At 45.2% G+C, this 16,363-nt stretch overlaps 2 protein-coding genes; both read right to left on the bottom strand.

Moving 5' to 3' along the window:
• Window positions 1-674: 674 nt before the first annotated feature.
• GSTUM_00006394001 (uncharacterized protein) lies at window positions 675-5,322 on the bottom strand. XM_002838566.2 has 3 exons: window positions 4,120-5,322; window positions 2,594-3,974; window positions 675-2,539 (listed from the first exon to the last, which is right to left on the bottom strand). Exons 2-3 carry the CDS (start codon window positions 3,822-3,824, stop codon window positions 1,248-1,250), a joined length of 2,523 nt encoding a protein of 840 aa, XP_002838612.1. The 5' UTR covers window positions 3,825-3,974; window positions 4,120-5,322; the 3' UTR covers window positions 675-1,247.
• A 3,117-nt stretch (window positions 5,323-8,439) lies between these two features.
• GSTUM_00006393001 (uncharacterized protein) lies at window positions 8,440-9,360 on the bottom strand. XM_002838565.2 has 4 exons: window positions 9,198-9,360; window positions 8,742-9,113; window positions 8,645-8,677; window positions 8,440-8,583 (listed from the first exon to the last, which is right to left on the bottom strand). The coding sequence occupies exons 1-4, from the start codon at window positions 9,225-9,227 to the stop codon at window positions 8,497-8,499; spliced, it is 522 nt and encodes a 173-aa protein (XP_002838611.1). The 5' UTR covers window positions 9,228-9,360; the 3' UTR covers window positions 8,440-8,496.
• Window positions 9,361-16,363: the final 7,003 nt, after the last annotated feature.

Here is a 16,363-nt window from a genome sequence, read left to right as displayed (position 1 = left end):
GAATCGTATATACGGTGGATTGAACAAAAGATTATCCAGGTCCGTTTTGCATAATGGATGGATAGAGTGGGATAGTTTTTTATTAGACTGGTGCTCGGAACCTGTACTTTATGTATGTATGTATGTATGTATGTATGTATGTATGTATGTATGTATGTATGTATACTTATGGACAGTTCATGCATCATAAGGTATTATTTGCTATCATACTGCCTTTTTTAAAAAATAAAATAAAAACTTAATTTTTAATTTTTAATTTTTTGGTGATATCTCAATGGCTTGAAAACACTTATTGGTTGTTTTCGGGTCCGTGACCTGCGGTTAGCTGCTATGATACCGGTGGGAGGGGTTTTTTTTTATATCAGATCAAGATCATACATACCGTACTGTGTACTGTACAGGGTACATATGATAGGAGGAACTGTGGTCAAAGTGAGGGAAGCAAGGGATCAAGTTTATTCAAGTCACGAGTAAGTTAACTTACCGTTGGTTGGAAATTTTCATTTCTTTCACTCTTGCTTTCCCGCGCTTTCCTTTCCATTCTCGTTTGACAGGTCGCGTCAAGTCATCTCGAATTGAGGGTGATACAAGGTCAAAGAAGAGCCAGAATCCGTTCATTGATTTGGGAGGCAGGTGTTGATTGGGGAGGTAGGTGGTAAATATCTAAGTACAGAGCACAATTATACAAGGAAGGTAAGAAGTATTATACAAGAAAGTCAACAGTAAAAAAAAAAAAATCTCCAGTAGAAAGCGAAACAAAAACAGCAAACAAGCATAAAGTTTTCGTGATTTTTTTTTTTTTTTTTTTGTTGCCGTTCCCGTTCTCAGATTGGAGATGGTAGATTTTTCCCGGTTCCACCGAACTCACCCTTTCTTTAGCCCAGCCGGGCAAATATATATAATACGTATATATATAGAAGAAAAAAAGAACACTTCTTTAGTTCCCCCTTAAAAAGACAAAAAACGAAAATTTGAACTCCAATTCCCCCAGCCCAGGCTTTAAAGACATGATGAAAAAGATAAAAGTTTTGTTTTCCCCACCGAAAAGAAAGAAGGCGACAGCAACACAAGAAAGTGTCAAGGAAAAAGTTATCCTATCCGTAACCATGAAAAGGAAAAAAAAAAGAAAAAAAGTTAAGAGAAGAGAATAGTTGGTAGAACAAGCTAATAGCCTACCCAAGAACCTACTAATGACTAAAGAATTCATACAAGAAACAACCCGTGACATAAGAAAAGAGTAAAAGAAACTAACGTACACTACTACCCAACGAAGTCGTCCTTTGGTCCTTCGGTGCAGGAGGAATTCTGATTGGTTCCATAGCAAGCTTTGACGAGTTGATCGCCTGAGGTGGCAGTGCTGTTACAATTGACAATGTACTCGGCGCAGGATCAGCAATGCTCGTGGGCTCCTCCACTAACGACACGATGGATGGTTTGGATAAATTCGTTGAAGTCGCAGGTCCCTCATTCGTAGTTTTTACACTCAACTTCTCATCACTCTTCTCGACAGGCTCTGTCTTGTGCTTCCTTTTACCATAGTCTTCCAAACTCATCTTTTTCGTCGTCCTTGTTGGGCTAGGATTGACCATGTTGCTATTCAGGGCAGACACCGACGGAGAGACATAGCTGGGGAATGTTGTCGAAGGAGGCTGGATTGTGGCTGAATTGGGAGCTGAAGGTAATGAACTTTGCAAGGCGGGTGTCAATGGTCCATTGACAGCTCCTGAGCCAGGTGGCAGCTGCACGTGTAAACTAGAGTTTCTATATCCGTTCACCCGAGGCTTGTCCAGTGGTAAATTCACCCGTATTTTATCAGAGGGCTGCTTCTCTTGAGTAGGACTAGACTGAGTTGATGACGGTTTATCCGAATCAGCAGAAAAAAGATCCGCCAACGCAGGACCGGGAGGTCGAGGCGACGAAGGTGATTTAGCGGCACTAGCACCAACCATGGTAGTGGGCATATCAGGCGTAATTAAGGCTTGATTCGATAGAGAACCAATATCCAGAGTAGGCAAAGTTGCCGTACGTAAGGGCTCGTGTAAAGATCCCTTTGCACGAAGGGAAGGTGAGATTGTTGTGCTTCGGGCAGACCCACTGTTAGAAAGTTTTGGCACTTTAGGAGAGGGTATATTTTCAGGGTCCTCAGAAACAGCATCATGCTTCCTTTTCTTGTCCTCTAACACAGTTGCGGCGGCTTCTTCTCTATCTCGAAGTAAACTCTGCATCAACAGCTTCCGAAGAGGTAATCGTGGCGGTCGAGGGGGCGCCTTCACGGCAGCCGGCGACCACCAAGGAATTCCTTCCTCGACAGGATCTGTTTGTATCGCCCTGTCCTCATACTGCGGTCGCGCAGGTCTTAAGACGGTCTTACTAACGTGCTTGAGCGTATTGGGCCCTTGGGTCAATTGAGCAACCGGAGAATAGGAAGAAGTCCGGCGGAGTATCCTCTCATCCGAACTGACAGGAGAATCTGATGCTCTTCTCCCAACACCGGCATCAGTTACGGAGTATTCCACAAAACCGTGATTTGGACCGGATCCTGTTGTAGGCGGTGAGTATGGCGATCTCGGGTTGGGGAACTTATTCCTCTTACTTGAATCGGGTACTTTTATCCAACCTTTCATATCGATACCCGGACTGTGCAAAGATGATGTGCCAGGGGTGAGCGAGACCGTACTGTTTCTCTTCCTCCGTTTTGCAACCTGAGGTTGCTGCTCCTCTTGCTGCTGCTTTTGTATTCGTGATAAGACCTCTTTGAATTTCCTAGCCTCACGTCCGGTCATCTCACCCTTCTCTACAGCAACATCCTGAGGCATTGACGGTGTAAGATCACGGCTTCTTGGCTTGCTTCGTGATAATGGCGGTGAAACAGATCGACTTTCTTCGTCTTCCTCCTTTTTTAATGGAACAGATTGACGGTCGGGGGTTGGTCGTTTAGAACCAACTGTCGACTCGGTGGATGCATTGGTCCTGCGTTGCTTACGTGAATTTCCGTTCCCATTGAGGGCTTTGCTAATAACCGTTTCGCCATCAGCCACTCCCTTGACAAGGCACTCTTTTTCCCCTAAGCAAGCGCAATCTCCCATCTTGTGGGTCAACTGCTGGACATCGGTACCGGTATATTTGTTCATGCTGTTACCCAAGTCAGTGAAACCTTCTCCGAGATATCTTGTCGGTTTCTCAGGGTCGGTATCACTTTCAGTTTCGCCGTTACGGGCAGACGGTGACTCAAGGGGGATATTTGCATTGGGGACATTGCAGACAGCATGATGGGTAATGGGAGGGCTAAGTCCAGCATTATTACTTGACTGGGCGGAGGCCCGGTGGCCTCTTTTCCGAGAGGGTTGCTGCATTTCTTTCCCGCCGACCGACTTGCCAGACACCTGCACACCAGTCTTCTCCGAGGACGATGAAACTTTTCCAGATGTGATGCCATTTGTACCGTTTGCGAGCTCCTTCTTTTTGTGAGATGTGCCAGTCGGTCGCTTCTTCTTGTGACTCCTTTTGGCCTGCTCCACTTCCCTTCGCTGCCGTTGGATATCTTTAGCCTTTTGAACGTCCAAAACGGCCAAAGAACATGGATCGCATCTAGGGCAGTAGTAGGTCTTGGGCAAATTTCCCCCGTTGAGTTGAACGCAGACAAGATGCTGCCAAGTATCACACTTGTCGCAACATATTGTGAATCCATCATCATCAGATATTTCGCAGATACAGTCGATTTCACCGGAGGTGTCTGCGACGTCTTCAGGGGTAGTTGACGAGTTTGCAAGCGAGGGAGGCTGCGAAGGACCAGGAGTCGATGGAATAGTAGGGTTCTCGGTCATTATCCTGCGTAAAAACAGCCTCTCTGCGGCTTCTTCTTCGGGGGGGGATTTGTCGTCTTCAGAAGTAATCTAGTTTGAGACTCATGTCGTAGAAGATGGCAGAGAGGGGGTTGGGAGGTGGCGAATTTTAAGGGAGAAATGTCGAGGTAACTGCCGACTGCGTCAGCATTGCCATATTGGGCGGAGTGCAAGTGTTTTCTTTTCCCTAGAGCAGTCCTCTTCCTCCTTGTGGAGAAAGGTAAAAAGGGGGGTGGAGGGCCGAACGAAACGAATAGGGAGCGAGGATAAAGCTGACCTTGTAAAAAGATTTTCGGAACCAAGGGTAAGGGGAATGGGCAGGCGTCTTGAGTTGACCAAAGGCCCCCCTTTACCGATTTTTTTCCTCTGGTTTACTGTTCGTGGAGATGAAGAGCGGAGGGTAAAGGAGCACGCGCGTGTTTGTTTCGACAGCGGACCCGACAAAGTCGATGCCGAACTAGGGTAAAATCGATGAACAAAGAATCCAGGGAAGCGATGAGAAGCAGATGTATTATGGTAGATGGGTTTTCGAGTCCAGTAGGGTTTACTCTTTGTTCAAGCGCCGGCACCAAATTCGGGGGTGTTTTTTTTTTTTCTTTCTCGACGGTGATGGAAACGATCAAGCAGGATGATTCGCCTTCTTCTATTTAATTTTTAATTCCTGGCGGGAGTCGATTGTTCTTGCGTGTTGGGTTGGATAGAAACACTATTTAAAGATGAGAAGGGTGTGGACGAGATGGCAGGCCGTTGAATGAGTGAACGAGGGAGAAAGGAGGAGATGTGAGCGGTGGTGGAGCAGGAAGGGGGTGGAGGAGGAAGTAGGAGTGGGTAATGGGTAATGGGAGACAGGTGAGCAAGGAGGGGGAGCAGTAGCAGGAGTACGACTTTGTGAAGAGAGCGAACAAGAGTGTGTGAAGAGGGAGGAGAAGAGTGAGAGTGAGAGGGAAAGAGAGTGAGAGCGCAGTTGTTGCAGCAGCAGCGGGAGCAGAAGCACCAAAGCAACGAGCGAGAGAGACGAGCACAGGAAGCAGCACCGAGCAGCAGCCAAGCAACAGCAGCGAATCTGGACAGAAGGGGACAAGGGCGGATGGGCAAAGTGAACCACGGCTGGCTGGGCGAACAGTGGGAAAGTGAGATTGAATGGTGAGCGAACGAAGACTTACCTCCAAATCAATATTCGGAAATCATCTAACCCTTTTTGGAAGGCGTAGCTGTAATAAAAAAAAAGGAATAAATTCTCGAAATTCCCCGTCTCCGCTATTTTATGTATGTACGGATGTGAGTAAGTCCAAATTTCCCCCCCCCAACACCAGAAAGTGAAGGGGGGAAGGAACATCGATCTCGAAGCTGTGCAGGGGCGGCATCCTAGCAAAGAGCTTTGGCTCGCTCTTCGAACGGCGTCTCTAACGCCAGACGAGAGAGGTATGATAAGTATGTAGCCTGTATAGATGGCTCTATCGAAGCCGAGTTAGTGGGGATGATAGAACAAGAAGTGTACGGGGTTGAATGAAAGGAAAGTGACGGGCAACAGAACAGAGGAAGCGATGGAGAGAGAAAACGGCGGTCAAAGTAACAGGAGAAAGGGGGGTGTCCTTCCAGAGTGATGCTTCACCCCCTCTGTTGGCCTTTGCGACAAAATTTCCCTGCCTCGGGCCTGTCGTGGCCCCGATTTGTCCTGTACCTTGTATGCATGCTCTCTGCGGAAAAGGGAAAGGGAGAAAAAAGGTGGTGTGGGGAACGAAAACAAATGAAAAAAATGGCAGTACGAGTGGAAAGGAAAAGGAAAAGGTAAAAAAAAAAGGAAAAATAATAATTGTATGGACCCCAAAAAATCAGAAGTTCGAACGGAAGACAGGCGCTTTCCTCCTTGTCGCCTTCCCTCCCAACTTCAAGATGAGCTAGAACAACCTGGGGAAAGAGCGCTGATTTCTGATTCAGGGAGAAAGGAATAAAAATAAATCGAAAAGACCACTCTCTCCCACCCACCATCTTTTTATTATATACCAAGCGTACTGAGTGCACCACCAGAGGGTACCGATAAACCCATCATCATCACCATAAGAGTCAGAGGTAAACAGGGATCTTGGTACTTGGCTCCTCCTCAACCTGAAAAGAAGCAAATAAAAAGAAAAAAGAAAGAAAGGAGTGAAATAAAATAGAAAAAGGAATGAAAAAAAAAAAAAGGACAGAAAAGGGAAGCAGCACTCTACCTTTGGCGCAACATCAAACTCAATGTATGGTTGGTGCGGGGTTTCGCATTCCAGCCAATTGTCGTGCCGCTTTCGTTCCCTTGGCTTTCCTCCATTCCTCCACACACACGGCCTCATGGTCTCGCTAAAGTCACCAGAGGACCAGTAAGCGGAGCAGAGCAGCGGTCACAATGGATCCCCCGAAAGCAAAACACCCGGCGAAGGTTTCTTTGCTTCCGCCCCGCCGGTTCAGCGTCCCGATTCAAATGATCTCACACTTTCGTGCCTACAGAAACCCTCCCAGTGATTCCATTGCTTATGGAGTTGATGATTGTGATGTTATCGACAAGGTAATCCGTGGATGATCGTAGAAACGAACCTTTCCTGTTGCAGCGAGAGAGAGGGGCTGAAGTTACAAGTGGTGAAAGCGTGCAAGGTGCTGTAGCTGAGCCCCCCCTCCCCTCAAACAGCAATCATCGAACCGCATCCGGCCTTGGAATAAAGGGGGGGGGCAAGGTCGGTCGATAAGGAGATGTGGCCTCCTTCTCCCTTGAAAAGTCTCAAAGCAAGGAACACCGTCGGTGTCTGGTACTGCGCAGCACAGTGCAAGCACGGTATCGAAAAATGTTCGAAAAAGTGTGCCCATTCTCGATTACCACGCCCTAGTATATGCTGTCATTCGGCAGCCCCTTGTGAGACCACTAGAGAGGCGTTCCATGCATGTTTTTGCAGGCATCTGAACCCCGTCAGTATTCCTGAGCACGCCCAGCCAAATCATCTCTTCTGTAATCACCTGGCATCACTCGGAATTTTATTCAATTTAGCGCGTCAACGGAATGCAAATGTTTTTTATTCCCGAGCCAATATGATGGAAACCTCTCCCCCCCCCACTATTAGGGATGACTTGCTGTATGATAACAGTGTGCCGTAGTCTACTCGAATATTCTACCGGTAACTTATGACCGTAGTGCACTGCACTCACCGTTCTTTTTGGTTTCGATTATTCATTCCTTGCTCATCCCAGTACTGTACTCGAGTAACAACCTACCGTATGTGATCTCCCATGTCGTGCCTGCAGCTCCCAGTCTTTCCGCCAGTTTCTGGATTGGGCTTAATGAGTCCTGATGGTGGGGAAGTTATCGATATCAAATCCTCTCTCTCCTTGGGTGCTCCCCTTTTTCCCCTTACAGCCACAAGCACCACCGACGACTCATGCACAAAGCCACAGTTGGACGATACGGTAGCAGGATAAGAAACTTTCTCCGCGAACGCGGGTACAGTAGCGTAAAATTCATTTACAAGTGAATCCTCACAAGGAAGTTGAGATTTAAACCGCCCCTCCACCACCTTCCCTTCCAGAACTAACTGGGAAGAAGGATGCTCCGAGATTTGGATCATTTCACCACCAACGTTCCGGAGTAAAAAAAAAAAAAGAAAATCGCAGGGGTCCGCAGTTTACATTAGCTAGGCACCTTGGTGTGCTTGTATCTTGCGTCGTCGTTTACCTCTCCGCCGCCTGTGCTTGGGAACGCCAGGCTATCATATTATGACCCCCAAATTACTAGCCTAGGACATCACACGGTGTCAGGTGGGTTCAAGTCGACATCGTTCAGCGCATGGACCAAGTCTACAGTACCGGTACCTGGCTTTTCCAAAAGCTTATATCACAGCCCAAGCACGACTTCCCACATGTAATTTTTCCCGATCTGCAACCAGGGTTAAGTGGGTTGAGGTACCAGTACCGGGGATTTCCATTATTCTTCTTGGGGTATGGGTGTTTTCGATGACCGTTTTTTATTTCGAGGCAATGTGCAAGTCATAATGTCGCACTCGGGCGAAGGCTCAAAGGCTCAGGGGCATCCATTCTCGGGGGTCTACAGGAGAAATGGCTGGGTGGCTCTTGGGGATAGGGAGAAAAGGAGGCTGCGTGTTGATTGGCCAGGGGGTGTACCCGTACTGTACAAGTACGGTACTGTGCTCGAGTAAACAAATTTTGTTTTTTTGTTTTTTGAAATTGCTTGTGCCAATGTTCCCGATGAGGTGGTCATGGGATCCATACAAAGTAATGGCATCCGACCGACACGCTGGAAGTGGCTCATCTTGTTGGACGCCAGCTTTCGACGAAGCTCCCTTCCTTCACCAGATTTAGAAGGGTCTCTCTGATCAGTTTCACCCCCACCCCTAATTTAAACTACGATACCAGTTCGCGCTGTATTGGGTTCCATTCTCTGTGGTCGTGCATTTCTGGCGGGGCTTATCGACATTTCACCCCTCACTTTGTTTCTTTCTCGCAGAAATGTTCCATCAGGCTAATAAGTGTTTGTGTCGTGCCGTGAGCAGGATACATGATCTATCTAGCACGACAAATTGATCACAGTGACGAGAATACTTTATGATATGAGGTAGGGGACGATCAGGATAAGAATATTGATATGACGTATATAATTTGTAACTAATATCACTTCCTACGCTAAGGGAAGAGAGTTGATATACGCCTTTCGGTACGCATTCTCGTCGACCAGAGGATCTCGGTTCAAGGGAGTCCATTTGGGCTAAATTTCCATATTAAAATGATGGGCGAAGATGAGAGGTGGCAAGAGGGAAGGAACTTACATCCTCCTGGAATAGTCGCATCGCTTTGATATACTATGCTCTCATTAGCATCAGCAGACCTCGAAAGCCAACAACTTGTTATAATGGTGGGCCATACGTTATTTTTATCGGTGGTGAACCTGTGGTAGATTCCTGCTGGGAGGATAATCAAATCACCTTTGGACAACCTGATCCTCACCCAACTGTCATCTTTGGATCGAACATCGAAAAAGCCCTCGCCGTCTAGGATATATCTTATTTCCTCATCCTCGTGTAGGTGCTCGTGGAAAAAGGCCTTCACTTTGTCTTCGTAGATATCACCTAAAGCGCTCGGGGATATTGTGACCTCATCACGGTTCTTATAGCCACGCTCAGCAGCAAGAGCGTTCACGTCATCAACGGAGTCGAAATGGTAAGCCAACACACCGATCTCATTGAGGGCGGCTTCGGAAACGACGGCTCCCGAGTCGTGGTCCTCGCGTTGATCCTCCTGCAAGGCGCAGGCGTAGTTAGAAGGGTTTGCTTTCCTGCACAGGATGCCTTTACTTCATCCCTTCGTAAGGGGGAAACCAACCGTGCTATTATCGTATTCGTAGACCTTCATGGTAGGATTGGTTGGGGGTGAAGTTTTGCAAGCGCTTTATGTTGGCTGTAGGACAGATACCGGGAATGGATGAGGTGGGGGTTGAGAAGAGGGGAAAGGCAAGGTTTTGCGAGGGGGGGCTTCGCACGTCCTCCTGGCCCCATTTTACTACCGGTAAGTTACCGGTACGAGTACTCATACGGTACATAGTACGTACTGGAACCTACATCCTATTCTTGTGCTGCTCTATCCTTTCGTCTGTGCCGAAATATACAGGCACTCTTAGCGCGATGATGGGTGAGATTATCACCTTAATTAGTTCGAACGTCACCCGTTAAAGGAATATGTTCACACAAAGTTGACCCAGCGAATCAACAAATTTCAAGTTCGCCAAGTTGAAGATAGACAGCAGATTCTACTTCTTGGGATGCCGAAAAAAAAAAAAAGAAAAACTGCTCCCGAAAAAGGTACCGATAAGGGATCCTATGTCTTCTGCTTTTTTTTTTTTTTTGGCCAATTGGTGCTGTAACACCCTTGCTTGCTGTTTCCCTTCTACTCGTACTTGCTACTGGCAACAGTACCCGAACAGAGGAACTGAACGGATGCGTGGCTAATTATCTTTGCGCATAAATACGAATTCTATGTATTTTAGTCTTCGGGCACGTCCTCCGTCTTTACTCGTACTCGTACAGCTCTGGTACTTGGCGACTCAATACCAAGGGAACTTATCACTTTTCTCCCTCTGCACCGCCCCTCAAGGGGTGCAGGAAACCTCCAACACTCCCGCTTTGGCATTCGGGCCCCTTATTTTCTTCTTCTGAGGTTTATCCCACTACCGCTCCTTTGTGTTGACCAGGATCTCAAAATGTTGGTGTCGTTTACATTACTTACGAGTACTTTTGTACTACCGTAAACTCTCGTTAAATCCACTATTGGGGAGTGGGGGACTTGGCATGCTAGCAAGGGTATGCGCAATATGCCAAGAGGATGAGTGATTGTCCATGGTATGGAAATTAAGCCTTCTGAATGTCATTTTGAACTGCAAAATACTCTTGATGGGAGCATCTCATTCTCAATGCTTTGGAACTGGAGAAATCTGGATAACTAGGATTTCTAGCTTCTGGTTATAGTGCTAAGTACTCTATAGCTAATGTGAAGGTGTTGGCATAGCCCTTTACCCCCCCAGAGTGTAGTACTGGACCTGCAAATCTAAGACTTTATGGTATTAGTTGTTTATCATTCAAGTACTGTGTGTACAAATTCAATAGAAGCATTCTCCATATACCTTGTATCTCCTACATCTGCCAATTCATCAAGTGCACTCAAGTCTTGACTCCAATCCCCAATCTATATATTCTCAAACTCTGTAATATCTAACCTGTAATCTAAACTACAGTTTATAGGAAGTGAAAAGCCAACATTACAAAAAGAAGAATGAATAATCTCGGCCTTTTGTGTATAAAATTGGCGATATGCATTGCCAATACACTCAGTAGTTATAATACGGCGGTGCTCAACAGTCCATTTCTCAAAAGCCTCTATAGATTTTGATTCAAATATTTTCTGATCCATAAAATCATGAAGAATTTCCTTAAAGGGCTTGTTGACGAATATGTTCAAGGGTTAGATAAGGCTAGTACATCCGGTAGGGATTAGGGAGGGACTTATATTATTTCACTGTAGAACTTCGAGAACCACTAGGGTCCTGTATAAGCCTATTAATTTAAAAGTGAAAAGAGTAGGCAGACTACTAAGTACCAGGGAAAGAGATAGCTTGTAATATAGTTTTCAAAAAACATATTATTCATATATGATGTAGGGCTAAATTCTACTAATACTGTAATGATCCCCCTTTGGATAGTTAGTTCTTGGGGACGGGGAATGATACTTCTCTCTTCTGTTTTCTTATTTCTTCGTGTTAGGATAGCACCAGGCCTCTGCCTACGTTACCGATAGTACAAGACCTCTGTCTTCTATCGGGAATGCCTATCGTAAGCTTTCTCTAATACTTCTTTATAAAGAGCTTTTCTTGTCGTAACAATAACGTTGCAATAAAGATAAAGATTGTAAAGGTGTTTTAGATTCATTAAAGTAATAAGTAGGAAAAGTACTTAGAACAAAGCGTGAAGAACCTATCTTCCTCGGCCGCATCGGTCTTGTCACGAACGTGGCTTAGCGAGGAAAGGATTTTCACGTGACACATGGTTATAAGTCACAGGTATGTTATTGTTTCACGCATATAACCTATTCGGGTTATATGATTAGTTATGTGTGGGATTTGTGATGTTTTCGCACATGGCTCAAGTATGAGTCATGGGACATTGTAACGATCCCTTTTCCTATAGTTAGTTCTTGGCGACGGGGAACGATACTTACCTCTTTTTCTTCTTCTTTCCCTTATCTTACGATAGCTCTAGGCCTTTGCCTATGTTACCGATAGTACAAGACCTTTGTCTTCTATCGGAAACACCTATCGTAAGCTTTCTCTAACTTGTCTTCGTAACGAATGCTTCTTGGCGTAATAATAAGGTTGCAATAAGGATAAAGATCGTAAGGGTGTTTTATATTCGTTAAAGTAATATGTAGGAAAAGTACTTAGAACAAAGCGTGAAGAACCTATCTTCCTCGGCGGCATCGGCCTCCTTATATAGTGTTCTTCCCGCCTTTAATCATGTGACCTAAAATGGTCACATGTGCGAAACCAAATCAAAACAAACTAATCATGTGACCAAAGTGATCACATGCTCAAAACCCATGACCTTATAGTAAGGTCATGTGCAAAACTCATAAACCAATTATAACGCAATAAACAAGTCATATGACTCGACTGAGTCATATGCACGAAACCCATGACATCATAATAAGGTCATGTGCGAAACATAAATCATATGCGCAAGGCTTGCCCGTAAGGCATACTCGTAAGGCATACTCGTCAGACACATGTCCCATGACTCATACTCGAGCCATGTGCGAAAGCATCACAAATCCGTCACATAACTAATCATACAATCCGAATAGGTTATATGCGTGAAACAATAACATACCTGTGACTCATAACCATGTGTCACGTGAAAACCCTTTCCTGACTAAGTCACATCCGTGACAATGATGAAATTAAGATTCCATATGTGGAATCTCTACTCAGAGGACTCGCGGGACAATGGATCATGCCCTTCCAAGATGGAAGGAAACAGAGGGAATGGGTCACCTACGAAGAGTTCAAGGCGACACTCTTTGAACAATTGGGAGGCCCCAACGCCAAAGAAACAGCAAGACGAAAGCTAGAAAAACTCAAGCAAGGAAAACAAATGTTCTCAGCATACTGGAACGAATGTCGACTGTTGGAATACGAGGCCGAGTTTGATGACGCGACTCTCTACATCATCCTCCTGAGAAACTGCAGTGAGAGACTCCGAGAGGCATGGGGAATCTCTGATCTGCGCTATACGACAGCCGAACGATTTGCAAGATGGGCAATTGACAAAGAAAGCAAATTAAACATGGTGCGCAGCAACTCGGAAAATACTATAGCACATAGGGTGGTCCAATCATCCAGGAATGTGGACGGGACCTTCAAACTGCAAGCACCTCGAGGAGAAAGTCGAGCATTACCACCAGGCGAACCAATGGAATTGGACAAATCAAGAGCAGGGCCTGCTCTGAATCTGTCTAAGGAAGAATACGCCAGAAGAATGAATGGGAAACTATGCCTAAGGTGTGGAAAAGCAGGGCATCAGATACGAGAATGCAGAAGCTGACTGGACAATGGATACCAGGAAAACAGAGCTACTGGAAATAATCGTTTCCAAAATCAGAAAAGAAGCAACATCCGCGAAATGATAGCAGAGGATTCACCGGCGGAAAACGAAGAGGGTTCCCAGTAAACGGTAGTCTGGGAGACCCAAGATGTGGACCTGGAAAACCCATCAAATTAGCGAACTACTACACTGCACTACACACGCAAAGAGGAGAAGGAGATGGAGATCATGTGATGATCAAAATGAAGATATACAACAGAGAAAGAGAAGAAACAACAATATATGCAATGCTCGACTTGGGGGCCACTGAAGATTTTATCGACAAAGAAATATGCGACAAATACGGCCTCCACACCAAACAAGCAAAGAAAGCAAGACAAGTCTACCTAGCGGATGGAAAGCCAAGCGCTATAGGTCCTATAACCCATATGGCGACAGTACCTATGGACATTGACAGCCATAGGGAAACGGCAACCTTTCAAGTGGCAGATCTAAAGAACCATGAGATAGTCCTAGGGATGCCATGGTTACGGAAGCATAATCCAACGATCGATTGGAACGAGAACAAGAAGACGTTTACAGGTGAACTATGTGTGACACAATGTCTCAACAGTTCACCTGTAGTCTACTCCACACCAATACGAGAAGCGGAAGAAGAAACTTTGCATGCAAAGTTTGCTGAGATGCGGCAAGACAAGAGGGTCCGGATACAAAGACTGGACCAAGAGGCAAAAATGCCTACCAAGGGTTCCAAAGGGGCAGTAGGACACGACCTATATATCAACGAAGGAATCAAGATACCAGCCAACGGGCAGGCAACGATAGCAACGGGAATAGCCATTGGACTCCCAGATGGCACCTATGGACGAATAGCACCCCGCAGTGGTCTAGCAGTCAAATACCGACTCATGACCATGGCAGGAGTGATCGACGTCGACTATACCAGTAAAATCAAAGTGGTCCTGGCCAACGTAGCTCAAGAAGACTACCAAGTCAAGAAAGGCGATCGAATCGCACAGTTGATAATCAAAAAAATCAACAAAGAAGATCTACATGAAGTAGATCAACTGGAAGAAACCATAAGAGGAAACAAGGGATTTGGAAGTACGGACCAAAACTAGCTCGATACAACAAAAAGAGTTGAGATCAAAGAGATCACAGTTCAAGCCTTTGGACGATATTATCAAAGAGGAGATACAACAGGAATTCTCAAATGGACATACGAAGACGAGAAAGCAGTTCTAACAAAAATCAACATTAGCACAGAGCTAGCAATCCAGGACAAGAAATACCAAAGCAAAAAAGGATGGAAAGAATTAGTTCCAAAAGAATATCACCAATTCACAAATCTATTCCAAGAAGAGGAAGCTACGGAGCTACCACCTCGAAGACCAGGAATCGACCACGAAATTCAGCTGGACAAAGACGAAAAAACGGGAAAAACAAAAGAAATTCCCTATAAGAAGTTATACCCCCTAGGGGAAGCAGAGCTCGAAGAACTTAGGAAGTATATCGAGCAAAATCTAAAGAGAGGATAGATCCGAGACTCTTTCGTGTCAGGAGGATCTCCAATACTATTCGTCAAAAAGAAAGACGGAAAAATGAGACTCTGCGTGGACTACAGGGCCCTCAATTCGGTTACCAAGAAAGACCGATATCTACTACCCTTGATTGGGGAAGCACTGGACAGACTACAATCAGCGAAATATTTCACCAAACTCGACATCAAAGATGCATACCAGTTTATACGCATCAAGACAGGAGACGAATGGAAGACTACATTCGCCTCCAGATATGGAATGTTTGAATACTTGGTTATGCCTTTCGGGCTAACCAACGCACCGGCTTCATTCCAGAGATGGATCAACAAGGTACTTAATAAGTACCTCGACATATGTTGCATCGTATACCTGGACGATGTACTCATATATTCGGAAAACATACAACATGTCACGAACATGGCTTAGTGAGGAAAGGGTTTTTCATGTGACACGTGGTTATGAGTCACAGGTATGTTATTGTTTCACGCATATGACCTCTTCAGATTATATGATTAGTGTAACGTGTTCGCAAGGTGATAATCACGTTAACGGTAATAGATACGATAGTCGGCAGGTGGCCTACTCTTCCAGAGAGGGGGCGAGAGCTGGGGACTAAAGGAGGCTTCAAGGGTGTACTGAGGAACAGAGAAGTAACCGTTCAACCAAGTATATTGAAATACTGTCTGTCGAAGTCTGCCTTTTCTATCGTAGAAACAGGCGGTCTTTAAATACACAAATCTGTTCATGTCTAGCATGAACGAAACTAATCAAAGGTATCAAGCGATACACTTTGGTAAAACTTCTTAAGTATCAAATCGATACTTAAAACAAAACATAAAACAAAACCAAGTATCAAGCGATACTTAAAACAAACCAAGTATCAAAGCGATACTTGAAACAAAACATAAAACAAAACCAAGTATCAAGCGATACTTAAAACAAACCAAGTATCAAAGTGATACTTGAAACAAAACATAAAACAAAACCAATAACCAAGTACACGTACCGGTTACATTCCCCAAAACAAAACAACTGTTTCAAACAAACTAAAACTAATAATCATCAAAATCATTGGCTAAGGAATCAAAAGCTTCAAACTCCGCCATTTCCTGCTCATCCCAAGTCTCACACCAGGGGCAAGAGGAAACTCTAAGGAAACACTTAGACTCGAAGAAGTCTAAGTTACAGTTACAGTACTCACGAATACCAGATTCGCGTTGTACATCAACCCAAGCGTGATCGCAATCAGTACAGTAATCTATCCAGAGGATTTCGAAATAGTCTTCAAGTTGGATCGTATCACGGTTCAACAACAGTCCAACAATCAGTTGTCGCAGCCTCACATTGAGCTCCACATAGTTTGACATCGTTATGGTATTCGGATGGTGATTGGTGACTAGATAAAGTTGTCGAGAGCCTGCTCCATAGCTTGATTCTCCTCATCGCTGCTTTCAAACTCCGACTCAAAGTGTGGTGCCCAAAATCCATCTCTAGCTTCGAGTTCTGTGTACCATCGCTCAGTTTCTGGCATTGTAGGTGTCCAGCACATAGTGATGTAATTGATTGTTGGGGGGAGGGATTCGTTTGGCATGTTGTCTTTCCACCATTCGTTCACCATATCCATCGCGTGCTCTAGTCCCTCTAGTGGTTCCCAACTGTTTTCGCTCGTTGGGTATCCTTTCCACTTGACTAGGAACTGATCATTTCCATGCCAAAGGCGGTGGTCTCGGATTTCTTCAACTTCCCATTCATCTTTCTTTTCAATGATGATAGGTGTGGGTCGAGAGTGGATTCTTCCAGGGAACTTATGGAGTCGTCATTTGGGTGGAACCGTTTGACAGCAGAGGCGTGAAAGACT

This window comes from Tuber melanosporum (genome assembly GCF_000151645.1).
Source record: "Tuber melanosporum whole genome shotgun sequence assembly, scaffold_26, strain Mel28".
Classification (NCBI taxonomy): Eukaryota; Fungi; Ascomycota; class Pezizomycetes; order Pezizales; family Tuberaceae; genus Tuber; species Tuber melanosporum.
Note: the sequence above shows the minus strand (reverse complement) of the source record. Positions and strands in the feature narration are given on the sequence as shown.